Source organism: Crocodylus siamensis, chromosome 1 (genome assembly GCF_052110815.1).
Source record: "Crocodylus siamensis isolate JL-2025a chromosome 1, ASM5211081v1, whole genome shotgun sequence".
NCBI lineage: Eukaryota > Metazoa > Chordata > Crocodylia > Crocodylidae > Crocodylus > Crocodylus siamensis.
The window spans coordinates 147,312,157-147,334,642 of NC_143395.1; the positions used below are offsets into that span (position 1 = coordinate 147,312,157).

The 22,486-nt window shown below is 42.3% G+C and overlaps 1 protein-coding gene across 3 annotated transcripts in view; it reads left to right on the top strand.

Moving 5' to 3' along the window:
• Nucleotides 1-258: 258 nt before the first annotated feature.
• SLC30A6 (solute carrier family 30 member 6) overlaps nt 259-22,486 on the top strand; it is a 32,806-nt gene continuing 10,578 nt past the window's right edge. Inside the window, exons 1-8 of one of the 3 annotated variants that reach the window (XM_090045022.1) lie at nt 259-388; nt 6,045-6,131; nt 7,740-7,824; nt 9,007-9,049; nt 15,714-15,779; nt 16,383-16,463; nt 19,669-19,704; nt 20,262-20,356. In XM_090045022.1, coding sequence (XP_089901148.1) covers nt 386-388; nt 6,045-6,131; nt 7,740-7,824; nt 9,007-9,049; nt 15,714-15,779; nt 16,383-16,463; nt 19,669-19,704; nt 20,262-20,356 — 496 coding nt within the window. In that variant the 5' untranslated portion in view covers nt 259-385. Of the gene's footprint in view, nt 389-2,358; nt 4,329-6,044; nt 6,132-7,739; nt 7,825-9,006; nt 9,050-15,713; nt 15,780-16,382; nt 16,464-19,668; nt 19,705-20,261; nt 20,357-22,486 lie in introns of those variants that run through there. The other 2 variants (XM_090045042.1, XM_090045031.1) reach the window with 2 other exon arrangements.

Genomic DNA, 22,486 nt, shown 5'->3' on the forward strand with positions numbered 1-22,486 from the left:
GCTGCGGGTGACCCAGCAGCCTGCACCCAATCCCGCCAGCCCAGAGTTCCCCAGGGCCCGCAGAAGAGCCGGAACTAGAGCGCCCGGGCCCCGGCGGCACGCAAACCGCCAATCCCAGCACACCAGCCCCTGCGCATGTACCTTGATACTTCCCCCCCGGCTCCCCGCGCGCGTGCGCCTCGGCCCCCCCGCCACATCAAGCCATGCAGGGAGCTGTGAGACGTCTTGGCGTCACTTCCGGTTCCCGGCCAACCCAGAGCCCCAAGCGCGAGTCGCACGCCGGCCCTTTGCTGTCGCTGGGGTGGCCTCTCTATGGCAACGGAGGGGCCCGCCTTTTCCGGCCCCGCATGGCGTCGCCACTTCCGGCGCCGGGCGCGGGACAAACATGGTGAGTTCCCGCCGGCAGCGGCGGGGGGAGGGGCTGGTGCCCGGGAAGGCTCGGGAAGCGGGTGGCGGGGCCTGTCCCGGGCCGGGGGCGGGGCCAGGGCCAGGCTCGCGTGTGGACCTCTCCCCCCCCCGATGACGTGGCCGGGGGAGCGGGGCAGGCGGTGGGCCCTGGGCCTGTGGAGCGGCTCCGGCCCACAGACCCGCCCCGCGCCCGTTGCCCAGCCGCAGAGCGAAAACGGTGTGCAGTCTGACTCGCTGATAGGTCAGAGCCGGTTTGCTGCCGCGCCAGTGCTGCCGGCTGTAGTTCTGATTAACTCCTCGCTGCGTCTTCGTTTAATTCAAAGCCTGAATTAAACGTTAACGTAAGGCCGGGGGTGCCAGTAAACCTGTCGTCAAGACTGCAGGGACTTTTACTGTATTCTCTAAATGGGTTTATAATCCCTTGATTGGAAAATAGGGCTGTTTGGGAAAGGATTATGGGGTACAGTTGCCGGGGCTGGTGCTCCTAGCTGGTCACGGGCTGTGCCCATGGGGGTGGCAAGGCACTGGGGGTTTGGGCCTTTCCTACCTCCTATGTGGGTCCTTTGGAAATTTCAGCCACAGCCTGTTAAAAACATATGTGTGCGCGCCTGTCTGTGTGCATCTGTACATGCATGTCCTCTTTGCAGCTCTGCTCCAGCCTTTGGTAAGGAAGCACAGACCAGCCTTCTATGTCTGGAGTCTCCCAAAGCTTGCTAATCAACTGCAAAAGAAGCCTGTTAACTGGGCAGGGTGCCCCATTTGATTGGAGGGGGGAGCAGAGATTGTGACTGAAAGAGTCCAGCCAGGCAGAAGTGTTTGGGTGAGGGATGACCACTCTGGTATCCTCAGTAGAGGGTGTGGAAATGAGCTACCACTGAAGCCTTGCTTGGGGGTGCAGTAGCTTGACCCTCTTCTTCCTTTCCTGTGTCAGTCCCCCCAAAGCTACAGCTGCTTCAGTAGCTTGTAGGTGTTCCTGGTATGGCAGCTGTTCACAGTGTTGCTCCTTCAGCTGTGTCTTTAGCCTCTTTTAAAATATTCAAGCTCTGTCAGTGTCTTGCTCGGCTGCCAGTGCTTTCCTGCAGATTGCAAATGAGGAGGGGAATGGTTACTCTTTAAATGTATGTCTGAGGAGGTGCCGCTGTGGGTGTGCACGTACTTTGTGCATGTGGGATCTTGAAAGCTGTAGTCACTGGTGCTCAGCTTTTGAATGAAATTCAGTGATAAATCAAGGACTTTTATTAGGGCTGACAAAAAATTAGAAAATAAATTGCAGTTAATTGCGAGATTAAAAAATGGTTGCAATTAAATGTAATTTTGATTGCAGTTAAACAGTAGTCAGCACCATTCTACCCAACAGCCTAGAGCCTGCATGCCCTGTGGCTCCTCCCCTACCACCACCAGCAGCACAGAGCCCCAGCCCTGACCCTGCTCTGGGCTCATGCCAGCTGGAGCAGACCAGCTGGAACCTGTGTAAACAGCCTGGACCCTGGCCCACCCTGTGTCCACTCCAGGCTCACACACCCATGCTCAGCAGCAGTGTTGGTGGCCAGGCAGAAGCTGGTGCTGGAGGTAGGGAGCAGCCCCTTACCACTGCTAGGCCAGCCCTTTTTGCTGCAACCACCTGGAGGCCACACCCAGGCTGCCTTGTGGCTCCTGTGCATTGCCACTGCTGTCCTGCTGGGTGGCAGTGACAGAGAGGAGCCATGGGTCAACCTGGGATTGGGCAACTGCAGCAAGAAGGGCCTGGCAGCGGTGAGGGGGGATGGCCAATTTTTCCTTTTGCAGAGCAGCAGCTTCTGCCCAGAAGCAGCAGCAGCCTCTGCTTGGTATGGGCAGGAGGTTGAGAACAGATGTGGGATGGGATGGGGTCAGGCCTGCACATGCAGGTTCTGCTGGTCCGCTCTGCTGGGCTGAGTCTGGAGAGGGCATGGGACAGGCCATATTTTGCCCACCCCTGCTCAAAATGGATGTGTACAATTAATGCTTGTTACAAAAATTAACACATTAATTTATTTTGTGTTAATGGCCTATGTTAACTGCAGTTAACTGACAGTCTATATCAGTTTTTCAGCAATTGCAGCGTTTTACTCCACTACTTTAGCTTCAAAACTGTCAAGCTTCAAACTGTACCTGTTTTGTAAGCAGCATTTCTCAACCCATGGGCCACGGCCCAAAAGTGGGTTGCAAGAGTGTATGAAAGGGTTGCAAACAAACTCTAAAAATGGATCAACAAACTTCAAAAATGGATTCTCCTTGAAAGGAGAGAAATGTGGGAACCCATGGCCTTTCCCTTGCAGGCTGATAGAGCTCCAGCCTGTGAGAGGCTACTTGGGACTATGCCCCTCACACATTGGGGAGTGGGGGGCAGTGGGTTGGGAGTAACAGACACTGGGTCGGTACTGGCTGTTGATGTTTACAAATGGGTCCTGGTACAAAAAAGTTTGAAAACCACTGACTCCTTTTACCTACAGATAGCCACAGCTACTAGTTTCTGTTTGTGTGTGTGTGTGGGGGAGGGCTTCTCTGTAAGAGCTGAGTACCACATTGTTGCTTGTTATATTTCTTCTCAACCAGGATGGGGAAATCTAGGAATACTTTCCTGAAGTTGTTATCCCTTCTTGAATTGTTTTAGGGAGGAGCCTGGTTCTAATCAAATTGACCTGTAAACCTGGAATAATGGGCATCAACTTCCAAGATGGGACTGGTGTTCAAGTCCTAGGCAGGCTAATGCTGTAGCTGTTTGCTAAACAACACCGAAGATCAGTACTGTCAGCCAGTGACCTGAGCCCATCAATACTGCCTTGAAACTGGCTGGTAACTTTTGCCCAAGATGGGCAAGATCAGAATACAAGACTGGTCCTGACTCTTGTCACTGAATAAAGGAAAAATTTGCCCACTTGCTTTTCTTCTGAGTGTATGATCCTAATCTTGCCAACTCCAGGCGGGGGCAAATGGTGCTGGCTTAGCTTTCTTTTTGAACTGAGCCTGAATAATTAACCTTAGTTCTTATGCCAAACCCTGCTGTTGACCGCTGACTGTTGCACTGGCACAAGCATCAGTACTAGTGATAGAAACATGAATGGTACCAGCCAGTCTGCTGTTAGTGATCACAGCAATGTTTCAGCATTCCTATCACTATGTTCAGGGATACATACCTCTGTTCTCATGAAACTGAAGTTGTCCTAATCATAGCAGCACATAGTTTTTCCTCTCCATCCTTCCACCTGGGAAATTTCTCTCCTACAGATCACGAATGCTTGTTTCAGAGCATGTGAAACATGGTCATAGACTTGGTCAGTCCTATGAGAACCAGGTTTATCCCCACAGTGATACATCTTAGCCCTTTTGGAACAAACTGGTGGTTTGTCTCTAAAGCATGCAAGAGATGATCTTTCAAGAAGGTCACGCTCTGCCCCCTCATCACTTATCAGTTCTCTCTTGGCAGGCAGGAAGAACAGGAACAGCTTGCATAGGAGGAAAAGCATGTTTTGTGCCTCATACCATTATTTTTTTCCTAGAGATCTGTTATCATTTTCTCCTGTTGAAACAGGTTCCTCAGCTCCTGTATCAGCCATATGACTGTAAAGCCTTCCAAAAATAGCTTCCTTGTAAAGCCCACGCCCTCTGTTGAAGACTGATACAAACTTCTTGATCCACTGCATTATGCCATTCTTGCCAGAAATGCATTACCAATTCATAGGAGCATATTAGAATCTGAGAAGCTTTATGGGAGTTGCCAGTGACACTGTCTCCACCTGCTGAAAGAGTGGCAAAATAGTGGCAAAGTACTTCAAAAGGTGTTCGAAGAAGTTTTGTACTGTCCCAGAATGAGGGGTTTTAGTAGCCTTTGTACTCAGTAAGAACACAAAGTAATTCAAGAACTTTCCTACAAAGACCCAAAGAAGTTGATCTTGTTTCAAGTAAGACTTATTTGTCCCACCATTTTATCTGTGAATTGCAAATTGTCATGTTTGCAAAATTGAGTTGTCTGACTTAGAAAGTTTATGGCCATTACATCAAATAGATGAGTCCATGAACTCCAAGCTTTTGTAGCAGATCCTCCTTACAAAGTGTTTCCCAGAGACCACATTTTGGTGCTAGGACCAAATTTATTTTCAGTTGTCAGTTTTCCATATGAATCTAACTTTTCATTGCCTCATTTTCTCTCTCAAATCCTGTACCTGTTCAGGCTAAAAGAAACTCCAAATCATGGGTATTTTTAAAGTTTTTTGCACGCTACCTTGATAAGAAAAAGCCCCTTCTCTGGGGATATAAACAGACAATAATTAAATGGATTACCAATGTATTTTTATCTGCAGTCACACAGTAGATGGATCCCTCCTGTTGGGTGTGTCTACATATCACCCTACATTGCCATAGCGATTGTGTGTATACACATGATCACCAACCGTGTTTCTGCAGTGCTGGGGTGGGCAATATAGCAGATCTGGCCGGCAAGCGGTGGTTGCCACAGCAACTCATGCTGCTGCCGCTCACCCCACCAACATTTCTGGCAACCTGGGGTAGCCCTGTAAGCAAGAAAACAAGGAGCCCTGCTCCAGGTATGCTCTCTGGTCCTGTGGAGCTGGGCAAGTTTGACACCCCTAATCTAAGCAGGTTAGCATCACTAATCCTTATTGATTTCAGTGAGTAATAGGTGGTTTTGAAAATCCCAATTGGTCCCTGCATGCATCTTTAAGTGCCTACAGATTTTGGAAATCCGGCCTAGCGTGATGAGAAACTATCCGTATAATCATTGTGTGCAGTTAATAATAAATCCATATTAAATGCAAAACTTCTTGATGAGGAAAAGTTGTCTCTCTAACATATTGGAAGTGGTTTTATATAATAAAAACAATACAAAATGCTACTTTTGAACATTTTTTTAATGAACTTGTATTCCAGTTTCCATACAAGTGCTGCTTGACACACATACCAAGTAAAAATATACTGTAAATCAAAAATGAAAATGATTCACCACTTTCTTACATAATGCAAATGTAAAAATTTAAAATTGGAATAAAAGTTTAGTAAGTAACTGTGGTTTGATGTAGTGTATGCTCTTGTTAGCAAGAAATTAATATAAAATTTAGTGTAAATGTTGTACTTGGCTGCATGTATGTATATATATGTTTTATGCTTTTATGTGTGTATGTTTTAATGCTTTTCTACCCAATGAGAAGTTCATTCTTCAGGAAAATAATTAAAATGTACAAACCTAAATTAAAATTAATTATTTAAATAAACATTTCCTGCTTGTTGATTTAAATTATTACAGTGGGAATTTTAAGTTGGATTTAGATCAATCCACCCTATTGAGGAAGAGTAGGGAAAGGTTTTAGAGACAAGTTAGACAAGCACTTGCAGTTTGATGTTGTTACTGCTTGCTCTGTTGCAAATCATGGGATCTCCCAAAGCCTATTTGGAATTTATCTACTGCACTGTTTGCTTCCCTTTGCTGAGTAATATTTAAAATAATAGTTCTTGGTACGTGTTTATTGGCATATTCATTTAATCGCACACATTTCTTTCCAAAAAGTTCCTGAGAGAAATGTAAGTAAAAAAAATAATAAAATTTTTAAGTTTTGAACAAGAAAAACACTAATTTTTTGTGTGTTTTTTTTTTTTTCCTAAAGGGGACAATACATCTATTTCGCAAATCACAAAGATCAGTAGTTGGCAAATTAACACAGGAATTTAGATTGGTAGCAGCTGATAGAAGGGTAAGTTAATTTAGTTTTTGTTAACTGTATTTTAAAAAAAGTAGTTGTAATTATATGCAAGTGACAAATATATTCTTAACTTTCCCCCATAATGTTGAGTTTGTCCTGTCCTGACAAAGCTGTCTTTAGGACATTTTGATTTTTAATTGTTCTGGAATATTCATGTGTTGTGCATTTGTCACAAAGTGCATCTTACAGTAATCACAGAACTGGAAAAATGGACAAAGATATTTTGGAATAGACGAAGCACAGATTGAATTTTATTGGTGGGCTCAACACTAATATCCCACCTAATGCTTTATGCAACTGTTAACTGCAGTTGCATTGTTTTTTGTTGAGTTTGTTGAAAATTTTGTTGAACTTTTATAGTATTTATTACCATCAATTCGGCGGCTTTGTAGATAAGAAAACAAATATGTCTTAATCAAGTAGCTTTATAATACTGTTATAACACAAGTGGGAGTTACAAGTTCTGTCCAACTCCCATTCGTTTCCGATAGAACTGAATCAAGACCTATGTCCTCAGAAACAAAAAATGGACAGCAATGATCATGGTACATGTAATGCCTTAATTAAGGGTTTAAGATAAGTTTCCAACTTAGTAAAAAGAAATTAATATTGCCTTTGCGAAACTATCATATATATATGTACCAGCCTGGGCAGAAAATCTACCTGCTCTTTGCTTTGAGTGATTATACTTAAAAATATATTTGATTTGCCATCAAAAATAATTACTTTCTCATGGTGAATGGATGAGTAGAATTTATCAAGGCTGCCTTAAACACTTTAAAACAGATGTTGGCAGTGTTTTTGGGTAAAGTGCCAGAAACACCCACAACCTTGATTTGTAAGATGTTGGTGTGCCAGGGGCAGACAGCAAGGGAGTCATGAGGGGCTAGATCCTTGTTGTGGCAGTGGAGCTCTGGCCCCCTCTCTGCCATCTGTCCCAAGGTTCATGTGCCCACCACAGTGCCCAGGCTGTTCATAGCAGGTGGCAGGGAGGCTGCAAAGCAGCTGCACTGGAGTCTGTGGAGCCCTGGCATGGCTTGTTGCTGGCAGATGTATACATATCTTGAGATGAATGGGAGGGAAGGAAGGGGTCGAGACTGCACTGCTGCAACAAGGATTGGGCCCCTCATGGCTCCCCCACCATCTCCCCCAAGGGCTGGTGTGCCAAGCAAAATACCATCATGTGCCGCACTCTGGTACGTGTGCCAGGTGTTGCCTGCCCCTTTTTTAAATTGTAACTCCTACATTCCTTGCTTAGATAAAATTCCCTTGTGAAGTGTGGAATTTTGGCTATGTGAAGGGTACTAGGTTGGGCTCTGTCTAAAGTTGTTCAATAACTGCTGAAGACTTCATATCTCTTCTCCTTATAAACATGCACAAATCCTCTTAATAGTCTCAGAGAATTGTCCCTCAAATTCTATATAAAGCAGTATGACTTGTTGCAAGAACAGTGGATTGAAAATAAAGTGCTATTTTGCTGTGAACAGTAGCTGTAAAATTAGCTTTGTTTTTATTTAATGTTCATCTCTGGTTCTACTAGAACAGTAGTGACTTTACAAGTTAAAATGTGGTTAATGGTGTAATTCTTCTAATTTACAGTCCTGGAAGATCTTGCTGTTTGGTGCAATAAACTTAATATGTACTGGTTTTCTGCTTATGTGGTGCAGCTCTACTAACAGTATAGGTATGTAGCTGTTCTTGCATCTAAATAATTGTTGACTCTCTTACTGTGTTTAACTTTACACTTCTAGCATAATAGACAAGCAGGGCCCAGTGTATACTAGTATTATTTGGCTGTGCAAATGGCTTCACAATTTATCCCTTTTGAGATTTTACATAATGTGTTTAGGGTAAAACTCCTCTTTTGTAGGTTTTAGAATTTGCATGTCACTGTTAGCATCTTAAACTTCCCAATTTTTGCTAGCACTTCTGATGTGTCTGACAGTCCTTTCAAGCTTCACTCATATAGGATTTTAGGTCTTTGGACCATCCTTTGAACTTTTTACTTTCATAAATAACCTATGGAGGTAAAGCTTTAAATTGAAGTCAGTTAGCAGGACTTATTGGGTTTCTTCAAATTCAAGAAAAAGTTGTCCTTACAGCATGCTTCCCTTACAGTACACAAAAGGTTTCCCATCTGTTTGCATTGCCGAGGGACTGCGTTGGTTACATCTTTAACATGTGGTGTCTTACCACAACTGGAAAAACAAAACAAAAAAAAAGTCCAAGTGTTCAAATGATGAGCAAAATTTTGCTCCAATTCCTGCTGTAGTTGAACCGGTTCCACCCACCTCTTATTGTAACACAAATATATAAAGGTGCTGTTACTGTTAGGGTAGAACCTTAACTGTGAAATGTCTCTTTCCATGTTTCAATTTTCCTAACTTCATTAATAGCTGCTCAACAAGATGCTAAATATCTTTTACTGGACCGATTGTATGTTTGGGATAAACTGAGACAAGTTTTCAAATGCAATTGATACTTCATTAGGTCTAACCTTGTCTTGGTATATCCCAGTCATGCAGTTGGTCCAATATAAGATATCATCCACAAAAATCCTTATCTCCTTACATGTTTCCTGGACCATCATGGTTACATCATCACCCCAACACTACTAAATATCTTAGTATTTTATGTAGACCCGGTCTTACTTTAATCAACTGGTCTATAATTTTTCTTTCATAACATTCAAAATGTACCATATTTTTTATACTGTTACAGGGCTGTGTTTTAGCAGAAGGATCTTGTTCAGGTAGCAAATGATAGGGAGCTGTCATAGAGAAGCAGTTTTTGAAAGCAAAAGCACATGTATTTTTTCTGCTATTACTTATGGTGAAGTATTTAATACTAAATTTTGTTTTTACAGCATTAACTGCATATACGTACCTGACAATCTTTGATCTTTTCAGGTAGGACTTTTTTCACATGATCTGATGATATATCAATGCTTGCAAAGAATCTTCTTTATAACTAAGTTTGAAAGTAAGAAAAATAGTAAATAAACAGTGAACAAAGACCTACCAACTACATGATTTTTTAGTTATTTTTTTCATACACATGTAAGACTATGCCAAATAAAATAATTTTATTTAAGAGTAAAACAACAAATACTGTAGCTGTGATCTGAATAATTAACAAATGAACTATAGTTAGATTTCTGTATACAGCTGCCTGATACTGCTGTAACTCAGTAAATTGACAACAGAACTCTTACTGTGTCAAACTAGTACCTTTTAATTTAGTGGTGCTCAAACTGTGACTTGCAAACTGAGTCATCCAGCCTGTGGGGTTCCCCACAGGTCTGGAAATTTGGTGGGAAGAGAGCAGTGGCAGTGTTAATTGCCGCAGCTCTGCAAGCCCTGTGGCATTTAATGCTGCCACTGTGCTCCTGCCACTACATTTTTGGATCAAGCTGATATACAGGGGTTGGCCTGCAGTCCCTGATACAGCACTTCAAGGTTCTTTGGCATTAGAGCACCTCACTAATGCCACAGCTATTAGTACCAAAATGTATTTGGTTTAACTGTAAGTGGAAAAACCTGGTTTAGTTTTACTTATGGTTTAAAAATGCACCAAGAGCCAGATCCTATTCCATTTACTAGGCATCTAAACACAACCTACTCTGCCTTGCTTAAGTCCCTGAACAGCTGCTAATAAGTCTACCCTTGTACTTCTTAGCATGGAGTTTCAAAAGCAATGAGATGGAAGAAAAACCAGTCACCTTTTGGGTTAACTTGTGTGTGTGTAGTCATACTTAAATACCTATGTACCATTTGTGTGCTCAGTATGTGGAATAGGGTCTTTGACTTCAGTGAGATTGCTGGTTTAAATAAAATTTAATGTCTATTTATTGATTCTGGTGTTTTTGAAACTTTCCAAATAATTCCAAGTTTTATTAGTCTTCAGCCATCACCAGCACATCACTATGTTCTATAAAAACAATGATGATTTTTTTTTCTCTAAATGGACTCAACTGCAATATAGTATGGATTGTGAGGAAATGAGCTAGAACAGTGGTCACCAACCAGTGAATCTCAATCCACTGGTAAATCTTGGAGCCTCTTGTGGTAGATCTCAGAGCCTCTTGGAGTTGATCTGAGGCTGGGGTGGGGGGCTGAGTGCCCATGTGTATGCACACGTGTGCCCCAGCCCAGCAGGTCAGTCTGTGGGGGAGGGTCGGGGGTTAGACTGAGGCCCCCGTGGTTGAGGGACAGTGCCACAGAGGCAGGAACAGGGGTAAGTTGAGTGGGGCCCTGGCTGGGTGGGACTTACCTACTGGGGAGGTGCACCCCCAAATAAATTTTTCTCTTTCTGCCTCAGCGTACTCCCCACCCCTTCCAGGAGGGAGGGGGTAGAAGCATTGCAGATGTAGTTTGCAGCTCCCCAATCCTGGTGTAACCCCCCACCAGCTCAAAACTGAGTCAGGAAGAGGAGTGGGAGTGGGGATGTAGGTGAAGCTCCCAGCTGGTTGCCTCAGCACAGTTGCAGGGAAGGCTCCTGCAGGGACAGCGCCCCACCTTTCCTCCTCGCCTTTCCCCCACTACCTTCCAGTTGCTGATGTGCTGCCAAAGCCACCTGGCTCATGTTAGACCAGAGCCAGGTAATCCAGCCTGCAGGTTATTAAAGGTTGCTGACCACTGTTACAGGATGTGGTACCATCTAGATTCTTTGTTGAATATCTGGTAAAGTGAGGAAGACTATGAATTTTGTTAGAACAATTCTGTTCACCTTTTCTTTAATTTTACCGTTTAATTATAAGTAGCTTTTGGTACTTTTTCATGTGTGACTCCCGTAAAGATTTGTTGTTCATAGCTTTTATGAGGAAGCATAACTAGAGCAGGTTGTTGCTTTCAAAAATAGATTCCTCTGGTTTGCAGACACTATTGAAAGGTATTTTTCACTTTATAACAGATTGGAGATATTAGCATGCAGGATTTTGATGCATGTACATGAATATGCCAGTATTGTAGATGGGATGGGGAGAGAAGCAATAAGGGGCTGACTTAACCAGTGTTATGTACTAGGCAAGTTAAAGTTTCAACTTTGGAGAATGTGTTTGCTAGGAAATTTGTGACTTGGCCAATTTTAAGTTGCAGCAAGGAAAATAGTCTGGTTTAATCATTAAGAGGCCCATATATATCATACAGGTTATCTGAATGCCAGCAAAACATCTCTAAATATAAACACACAAAGGAAAAGGCAACTGAGAGATGAATATCTTGATGGGTGAAGAGCCAAGTGAGGGGGGCTGGGTGAGTGACCTTTTATTAAACCAACTGTATAGTTGGGAGAATGGTTAGACAAGCTTTCAGGCTCACACTACTCTTCTTCAGGTTTGAGGGGAAAGCAGATACAGCTTGAGCTAAGTAGCAGATAAAACAAAAGCATATGCATTACTCTATATGTAAATGAAAAGAGTTTCCTTAAGGCAGAGTTAAGATGCACCTTATAGACTAACTGAATCAGAGATACATCTCTGCCTTGCCTTCCATGCCCTGGACTAGCCTGGGAGGGGCCTGGAGCAGCTGGACTAAAGGGAAACCTTTATCCCAAATTGGAACAAAAGGGAGCTTACTTTGTCAGGCAGGACCTTGGAATAAAGAAAGAGCACATCTGTGTCTTCTCAAGAGAACCACCTTATTGGAAAGCTAAACATTAAGAAGCGTTCAGATCAGGCAAAGGAAATACAAAAATGTACTCACACCTGGGAGGATGGATGTAGGTTGGACCTCAAGATCTCTGGGTTCTTCTTAATTGTTCTGTTCCCCCAACAACTCAGGCACATTATTCCCTTCTGATCCTCCCCAGGTTTACAATCATACAGTCATTAATGACATGTATCTATGTACAGTTTGGTTGGGTATATGTTTGTTGGGTATGTGGGGGTTGATTATGAAGGACCACCCCCAGCTAAGTGAAGAATTTATTATAAGTTTAATTAGAAGGGCTTTCAGAGGTTCTCATTGTGGTTTTGGCTCTTGACAGTGATAGTGGGTTTTGTTAACTTTGCTCTTGACTATTTCATATGCTAGTGGGCTTCAGTTACTTTGTTTGTGTTACTATGCATGGAAACAGAAGTCACCTTTTGCTGCTGTTGTACCACCTTACAGATTTTTATGGTGGTACAAAGCAACAGGAAATAGACATCCATACTTTTTGTATGGGAATATGGGCTGAAGCTGCCTACACTCTCCTGCCACCTCAGGCAGGTGCTTCTGGGGCTTGGGGCCTGGTCCTATGCACTCCAGGAATTCCTGTGCAGGACTTAGACTCTAAAGCAAGCCCAGGAGCACCTTCCTGGCTTTCCCTGCTTCCAGAGACGTGCCCTGGATATTGCTGAGGGCATGTCTTTGGAAGTGGGGAATATTAGGGGTGTGCAAAATGGGCCATATTCGATTCCTTGCTACAACTTAAAATCGGCTAAGGCACAAATTTCCTAGGCAGATGTGTGTTCCAAAGTTGCAACTTTAACTTGCCTAGTACATAGCACTGCTTAAGTCGGCTCCTTATTGCTTCTCTACCCATCCCATCTACAATGCTGGCATATTCATGTATATGCATCAAAATCAAAATTCGGCTCAAATTGGGGACAGTGATTTGATTAGTTGATTCAGATAACTGACCCTGATTTGATTCAGCCAAATCCAAATCTGAAGATTTGATACTGATTCAGAGAATTGGCGATTCGGCCATAAACATAGCTTTAAATGTTTTTTCTACATATCTCTAGGTACTGGGCGTGGCTCATTAATGCTACAATGCTGGAGTGGATGGAGCATCCCACAGGAACGTGGCGGGGGCCCCACATGCTCGGCGGTGAACCTGGAAGTAGACTGGAAGTACTTCCAGTTCACTAACGGGTCCACCAGAGAGCATGTGGGGTGACCCCCCCTACAACCTCCCCGTGCCCCCCTGACTCAGTGATCAGCTGCAGGGGGATCCTAGGTGCCCCCTCAGACCCAGGAGGCACCAGTCACTGAGCCAGGGGGGTGGGTGCTGGGGGAGGTCCCCAGCATGCTCCCTGGTGGACCCAGAAGTGGACTGGAAGTGCTTCTGGTCCACTTCCAGGTCTGCTGCCAACCACATGGGGGAGCCCCCTCCACTCCTGTGGGACACTGCATCTGTCCCACCATCTCCACATTCTCAAGCTGCCTGGTACCTTGAGCTATATAGAAAAAACATTTTCAGCGATTCAGACAGACAGAGTTTAATCTTTCCGAATCTCTCCAAATCAATTCGGAGGGTTCCGATTCGATTTGGAGAGATTAAAGGGTCTCCTGGTTTGATTTGGATTTGGAGATTTGGCCACCAAACGGGGCTGAATTGAATCAGAGACTGAAGCTTCGCACAGCCCTAGGGAATATGTCCTGTTGTTCCACAGGATGAATGGGTAAGATGTGTTTTGCCCATTGAAGCAGATCAGCTGTGGCAGGACAGATCCTGGTACAGGTGATCAACTTCATGTGGCAATGTCTGTTTCTAGCCTATAGTCAAACATTTCATCCGTACTTTCCTGTTTAAATCAGCAAAAACATGGACTCTGACCTTGTAAGCCTTTCTTTTACACGTTTGCAGCAACATCATACAGTTACTATCTTCAGGTAATGGAAGACGTAGGCAAGAGAGAGACACTTATGTCTAACGTGTTCCTTAAATAGCCTAAATCCTCTACCAGTTCCCCAGGGTGGGACTCCTTGGTATAGGAAGCGAGCAGGGAGTAGTGCCCTTATGTTCCATTCTCCTCCCAGACCAGATCAGGAGGGAGCATACTGGTGTTTGTTTTTGCAGGAGAGTTTGTCTCAGTGGGGAGATCTTCCAGGTGTGAACCTGGAAGACCTTTCTCTTGGAGGGGATGTTTCCCCTGGTAGAGGTTGAGTGAACATTTGTAGTTTCTGCTGGGAGAACGGTGATTCTCCTGGTAGAAACATAATGCCTGTATGCAGCCCATGTCTAGTTTCACCTGCATAGTTTGGAAGTCTTAAAAATCGGGAGTACATTGTAGTCTCAGACCAAGAAGGAAAAAAAACAACTTTTGGGCTATTTTAATATTTTGTAAAAAATCAGCATGTACTACAACGCATCAAGCATAAGACAACTGATTTTGAAGAAAACCTAATCTTTGAAAAGTAATATATTTGCAAATAGCTCTTAAAATGCACAGTTTTAGGGACCCAGTAACATAAAATGCCCTGAAATATTGATTTATCAAGTGCGATGGGAATGTAGTAGACTTGAACATTTTTCCAACTTGATCACAGAACTCTTTAGAGAATATTGACCTGTCAAGAATAAGCAATGCTCAGTTTTGTTGCAAAAAACCTTTCTTTTTCAACTTCTGACCTTCTGGGTTGTTTATAATAAATTAAAATGTTACTGGAAAAATTTATTTTAGTGTGTTGGATATGAACAGTCAGTCACTTCAGCTTGTTTTTCTTCTGTATACTGTGAACAAAGAGCAACGATAAACAGCTTGGATCAAACTGGGAGGGTATCTCAAGTTGCTTTGGGGAAAAGTTCTGCATCCAGTTTTATTTGATGTTTTAATGATCTGGAGGAAAGAAAAAGTGGTAAACAGTATGTTGCATGAACATTTACAGATGGTATTACTTTGGTGTGCATTCCAGTGCAAACAGAATCCAAAGGGATCTGCAGAGAGAAATAAGTACAGGAAATAAGTTTCATCCTTGAAAAATTCAACCTAATACATCAGGGAGAAAATAATTTGAATCACATATATTCAGTCCAAGTGAGAAATCCAGTTGGTTCTTGATATTTTCTGTAAGCTTTGAGTAAGTTGCAGCCAAAACCACAACTGAAATTCACAGCCAAAAATGCAAGTTTGGTTTTGGTTATGTACTTGGAGCCATCACAGTGTCTGTCTACTCTGGTGCCCAGCCTGCTGCACACAAACTAGGAAAGCCCAACTGTTCTGATTCACTTTTCAGACACTTCAAAAATTAATTTGGTTTCCACCTGAGAATCACAATATAAATCTTGCTTCTATGTTTGTGCATTTAAAAGTATTCACAGACAGCTTTTAGGTGATGCTGACCGTACAGTGGCTCATTACTACTGCACAGTAGCATTGCGTCACACTTTGTGCCATGTGACACTACTGCACAGTAGCAATGAGTTACTGCACAGTCAGTATCTTGTGTAGACACAGCCACTGATTTAACATTTAACTTCTGTTTCTTATAGCAGTTTTTGAAGTTGAGGCACCTTTATTGTAGTACTGAATGATGCTGGGGAAGGATGATGATGTCCACTGTAAATACAGTGCATCTCTGATCATCTCTGTCATAAGGTTATCACTTACTCAACTTGACCTCATTAGGTATTCCTATGAAATGCATAGACTTGGTTCCAAAGTCCTAATCCTGACAGTACTTTCATTGGATTCAAGAAAAACCTTGCTAGTATAACAGCAGGGTTGAATGCATGGAGTAATTTAAATGTTACTGAAAGATTCCACTTTGAATTCTGGAAGCTGGAGTATGTTTTGTGTATAAATTATGCTGGCTTAGTAGCTTAAGTTTATCATCTTAACAGCAGTGTCCCCTTTTGTTTCAGTTTGATAACATGTCTAATAAGCTACTGGGTAATGATGAAGAAACCTAGCCCAGTCTATTCATTTGGGTAAGTACTGATATGGAGCATTAATTATTTAATGTGCCATGAACAGTACTATAGTAGGCTGACTCAGTTTTTTTTTGAGTTCCTGAACACATGTATAAATATTTGTGTGCATGTTAAAATAGCTTGCTTATCATGAGAATCTTTTTACTTTATTCCTATTAACATATTACACTGTGCTTGTTCAATATGTATGGTTTGACAGTTGTGGTACATAAAGTACATGATATGTAGAATAAACATCTTTATTTTTTTTTTAATCCTAAAATTCAAGGACATGCAAGGAATTGCAAAGCCTAAACAAAAAGTCCCATATTTGAGATAAAGAGAAGAGAGGTTAGTAGGGTAGCAAATGGATTGTATTTATGATTGGAATTGTAGTCTGTATTTCCACTGGTTGTCAGATCAATTAATTACCCTTGTTAAACAGATAGTTGGCTTAATAGAACTTAGAAAAAATTCCTTTTCCCAAAAATCTGTGAATCCTTCCCTTTTGTCCCTCACATGAGAGGGAGAGAGTAGGAGGCAGGCTAATTGCACACATATCAGGATGAAAGGTCTTTGTATGTGTAGTTCAAAGTTTTTAACTAATTTCTCAAATTTCAGGTTTGAGAGGTTTGAAGTGCTAGCAGTATTTGCATCCACAGTTCTGGCACAGCTAGGAGCTCTTTTTATCCTAAAAGAAAGGTAGGAATATATGCATTCTTTCTTTTATGATGAATTTTTGGCGAGAATTTTCCATTCAGCTTGAGTAAAGCTTATATATTTTTAAAGTACTGTAAAAGAAAGGGTGATTTTTTTCAGAAATAGCTCCAGACTTCTTAGACAAAATGGATTTGCAGCAAGGGGTGATGTTGTAGAACCTTATTTCACTAATTATCCTGATTGTTCTCCATGTGGGCCATGGGAAAATGTATGTGAGCAATTTTTAAAGGGAAAAAATTGATAGTACTGTTCATGGCACATTCCAAGTGCTCTCTTAAGACCTGATAAACGATATTGTTTGATCATTGTGATCAATCAAGCAATAATGAAAACACAATTTTGTGTAATTATTTAACTCCAGTATTTTCAAGTGTTCAGGTGTTAAGTAGCACCTTATTTTCTAAAGTAACTATAGAAGTGGGAAGGTGTGGATTTTTCTATTTTAAATGGGTTAGTAATCCATCAACATTTATGCGTCTCCATGCCAATATTAGATACGCAAATAATTAATTCTAGGCACATGACTTGTTTCAATAAATTTTCAGCATGTTATAAAGTGCAGTTCTTTTACTGATTTCAAGTGTTTATGTTCAAAACTTATTTAAGAACCAGTTAAGAAAATAAAATTGCTGAAAATTGGCTATTATGTGTGTACAGCAACTTCTTCCTAAGTGCATAAAGCTATGATACTGGCCTAATGATATCATATTCCAGATTGACCTGTTGCAGGTCATTTACAGAATAGGATGGAATTCTGTTATCCTTCATGTACCTGAATGGCACTTAAAGACAGTTTACTATTCTATTACCCGTGCTGTGTGGAGATGGAAATGTACACATGTATATGAAGCATGCTTAATAGGCTACGCATTTGCCAGGTAAGTGTGTGCACATTGGCAAAGTCCTAAAAAAAGTGAGGAGGAAGACAAATTCCTCCCCACCCAATCAACCCTGCATCTGTTTTAACCCCAGTAGCCGAGTGGTTGGAGCTCTTGGCCAGCAGGCCAAAGACCTAGGTTCTAAGCCCTTCCCCCTGGCCTCAGGAAGGGTTTGAATCTACATCTCTCTGACTTCCCAGCAAAGCGATGTAGCCAGTAGCCACGGTGCCCGAAGTTAGGCATTATGAAGTCCATTTTCCAGCACTTCTGAAGCTGAGCTACTGCACCTTACATTTAATAGTCACTAGATAAGATGGATGGAGACCCACTTCAGTGGAGACAGTGCCAGTGGTCCAGGGTAGGGCCCAGGGCCTTCCAGTGGAACACCCATCTCACTGAACCACTGCCTGACCTGTGGTGTAGTGGTAAGAGCACTGCAGTGAGAAGTTAGAGATCTGCAGATTCAAATCTCTTCTGGGTGAGGGAATCCTAGAACTTGGGTCTCTTGCCTCCGGGGAGGGAGACAGTGACCAGAACCCTACCAAAAGCCCAAGAATAGGGTCTGTTCCTTGGGCAGTTGCCAGGCTTTTTGCAGAACAGGGCAAAACTTTGCCTTCTGGTGGTGTTCTCTGTCTGGGACTCACTGGGAGCCCCCTGAAGTTCTGACTGGCAGTTAGCTTGAGACAGGATAACCCAGCTGCAGCGAACCCATCTGCGAGCTGGGACTTTTAAAGGGCTCCTAGACAACCCGAGACTGGCTTGAGCTGCCTGTTGGGTTGTCCAGGAACTAGAAGCTTTAAAGGTCTCCTGGGCAGCCCAAGATGGGGGAACCGCCATAAAAGAGGTGGGTCTCAGGTCTTGATCAGCTTGTTGGTATAGCAACTTTAATCAGGCAAGCATGTCAGTGGTATGATCCAGATAGGGGGACTGTCCACATAGCACCTGCCCATAGTACTATAAAAAATTGCATCTGCATATAACCATGGTTTTTTTTATCTGACTGTGATCTTGTAATTGACACACATTCCCTGGATATGCATGTGCAGCCATGGACCAACCCAGTCAAACTGAGCACATGCAGTATATGTGTGCATACTTATGCATTTACACTGCACGGGTGATAGAATCACAAACTGTGGTAAATGCCAGAAAGGCCACTTACAGCTGGAAAACTGCTATTTAGATGCACAAAGGTAAAAGAATTCCATCCATACTTTGTGGTCATGTTTAACAAGCCATTGTCCATGATATGCAATGTGTCAAGATGTAGTATTGAATTTTTTTTGCGTTTATGGGATTTAGCAAGTATCGTTAGGTAATTTAAATGCAGTCCTGAAATATCTCTGGAGCTTCTTTAGGGAGTGCTGCCCTCCTGGTTTCAGTGAAAAGGTGAATGCTCAACAGTTTGTGAAATTGGCCCTTCATTTTACTGAGACAAGTTGCATTGCTGTATCTCATTTCTAATTAAGATTTAATTTATTTTGACTGAAACTTGTTTGAAAATATTTCTTTTCATTCCTTCATTTGACAGAAGGGTCTGTTGTAATGGGCTCTGGGGAAAAAATGATTTATATTTTTAAAGTAGCCCTAACAGCTGGATGCCTAGCATAGCCTAGACTGTTTTTAGTAATGGCAATTGCACCGTATCTGGAACAGTACGCTTTACTGTTTAACTCTTGTTTTTTCTGAAATTTATCCTAGATTTTCTCTGCCCAGCTGAAGCTTAATCTTGTTTTAGTGCTTGCTGACTGAGAAGAACTGATTCTTATCTTTATTATAATGTTCCTTATACGTGTAGAAGGTTACAGTAGTAGATCCAGGAATGGGAAAAAAGGGTACCCCTCCTGCTGGAGCTGCATATTAGCAGCGAGCTCTGAGCTCACCGGCTGATTGGAGTAGGGTCTGACTGGAGTCCCTGCCATCATTTGTGATTCTGGACTGCTGCTGTTCACCTTTCCTCTCCCTTCTGAATTCAGCAGCAAGAAAAAGTGGGGAGAGGAGACATTGGCAACTCTCACCCCTTGGAGTCCCGATTTATGGAAAGCAGGGGCTCAGGCCAGATTCCATGCTGAGAGTTCACATGTGGCACAGCCAAAAAGAGGGTGCAGCTATGCCATTGCACTGCCTCTGGCTCTGCTGTTGAGAGGGTTACTAGAGTTACCTTCTTTTCTGTAAATTATACCCTAATTCAGTTTAGTGAGAGAGAGGGATATGGATTAGATGTCCACAAATGAAAAGTTTTCCTTATATTTGTAATTTTTCATGTAATTCTGTTAATATAATTAGAAATTACAATTTATTTCTTGCAGTGCAAAACGGTTTCTGGAACAACCTGAGATACACACGTAAGATGTGATTTTAATATGTAAAACTATCTTTTTTTCACTTTCCTTATTTTTTCTGGTTCTTAATCTGGCATATATGAGTGACTGGCATATCCAACACCAAATTGTGTTTGGTACCTTGGCATTTAAATTCCAAAATGTATGTAAACTTTTGTGGTAATAACTTTTTGATCTTTTTAGGTACAGATATAAATGAACCTATAAATGATTGTGTAGCTGAGTAATAGTTACATATTTGTTCCTGATAATTTAGCAAACTTACTAGTTATTTCTTCCATTTTTATTATTTGTTTCAGCCTTGAGGACAAGCAGTTATTCTGAGAATTGTCATCAGCTCATCTTTAACATGCAAAATTTACAAATATTCTCTTAAAATGGTAGAAAGCTGGCTGATATTTTACAGTCAGCTAGAATTTATCTTAGTCTTGTTTTTGTCTTGATAGAGTATCTTCAGACAATTGTTCTTTCCAAGGCACCAGCCCTTAATCTTAGTTTAATTTTATATGATAGCATAAGTTATAAAAAAATGAAAATGCATTTCTTTTTCTGTCTTCTAGGGGGCGACTGTTAGTTGGTACTTTTGTGGCTCTTTTTTTCAACTTGTTTACAATGCTTTCCATAAGGAATAAGCCTTTTGCTTATGTCTCTGAAGGTATGTGATGAAAGAACCTATAACAAGAATTAAGAAAAAGGTATCAATGTATTTTTCTCTAGATATGTTTTCTTTGTTAGACATGAACACAGTTACTGTGGTGTCACTTCTGATTACTGAGTTTAAGCATGGTTAATTAAACTGTTTTGTTGCCTCTAGGTTTCAAACAGTACTATACAAACACCAATGAGAGTAATTAAATTTAATTTGAGATATCACCACTATTTTTATGCTAAGATGCACTTTATTCTTTTGTTTTACCTCCTTTTCTCAAACAGATGTAATCTAGCAGGGCTACTAATGGTCCTCTGTAAAAGCTGGAAAGGTTTATTAAAAACCCCCAGAAAAACACAACTCTTCTATATACTACTTCCACCCTGGAATTTTTCCTTTTTTCAGTAGAATCACAACCATTCTCCATAATTTTCCATAATGCTGAGTGATTGCAGTCATTAGCAAACACTACTTTTATTTAAAAGCTGCTGCACTATAAAACATTGATTTAGTTGGGTGACTGTATCTTTGTTGTTTATGATTTTATATAATATTTTAACATGTTGTAAAAAGTCTGAGTAAATTGAACTAGGAGTTGGAAAACATGTAAGTTCTAATCCAACTTCCTTGACTAAATATTAAACATTCTGCACCTTAGATTTTTCAGCTGTGGAACAGGATTTATTGTGCTCTGCTTTGAAAAACACAGAATCAGAAAGTTTAGGGTTGGGAGGGACCTCAGAAGCCCTAGTCCAGTGGTTCTCAACCTTTTCTGTAGTAGGACCCATTTGTAAACGTCGATGGCTAGTCCCAACCCAGAGCCCCTCACTCCTGACTTGCTGCCCCACAGTATGCGGGGCAGGAGGTGGGGGTGTGTGTGGTGGGGTGTATGAGGACCCCAAGTAGCCCATTGCAGGCTGGAACTCTGACACCCTGTGAGGGAAAAGCCACGGTTTCCCAAAGTTTTCTCCTTTAAAACAGAATCCATTTTTAAAGTTTGTTTGCAACCCTTTCATATGTTCTTGTGACACACTTGTAGGATGCAACCCATGGATTGAGAAACACTGATCTAGTCCAACCCCCTGCTAAAAGCAGGGCTATTTCCCAACTAGATCATCCCAGCCAAGCCTTTGTTTAGCCAGGTCTTGAAAACATCATAGGATGGAGATTCTACCACCACTCTGGGTACCCGTTCCAGTATTTTACTGCCCTCCTAGTGAGAGAGTTTTTCCTACCATTTAACTTAAACTTCCCTTGCTGCAACTTGAAACCATTACTTCTTATTCTGTCATCTACCACCACTGAGAACAGTCTAGCTCCATCCTCTTTGGATCCACTCTTCAAAGAATTGAAGGCTTTTATTAACACTCCCACCCCCCCATCTTCCCTTCTTCCGATTAAATAAACCCAATTCCCTCAACCTCTCCTCAGAAGTCATGGCTCCAATCCACTTAGCCACTTTTGTTGCCCTCTGCTAGACCCTCTTCAATTTGTCTACATCCTTTCTGTAGTGAGGGGCCCAAAACTGGACACAGTACTCTAGGTGTGGTCTCACCAGTGTCAAATAGGAGAAAAGAATCACTTCCCTCCATCTGCTGGCAACACTCCTACTAGTGCAGCCCAGTATGTCGTTAGCCTTCTGGCAACACGGGTGCACTGTTGACTCATATTCAGATTATTGTCCACTGTAATCCCCAAGTCCTTTTCTGCAGAGCTGCTGCTTAGCCAGTCAGGCCCCAGCCTGTTCCAGTGCATGGGATTGTTCCATCCTAAGTGCGGGACTTTGCACTTGTCCTTATTAACTTGATGAGATTTCTTTTGCTCCAGTCCTCCAATTTGTCTAGGTCTCTTTGAATCATAGTCATACCCTCCAGTGCAGCTGCTACTACCCCTTAACTTGGTATCCTCTGCAAACTGGCTGAGAGTACGCTTCCTCCCATCTTCCAGATTGGGGTGAGGCAGGCAGTGCTGGCAACAGTGTGGTGGGCAGCTGGATGAGCCGTGGCTTGAGCCTTTAGCCCTGGGAGAAGCTGCAGGGGCTGTGGGGAATGATTGTGGAACTGGGGCATCGAACCGGGAACTGAGGGGAAGCCCCTGTTTATTCCCTCAGCCCTTGATCAATCCCCCAGTTCCCAG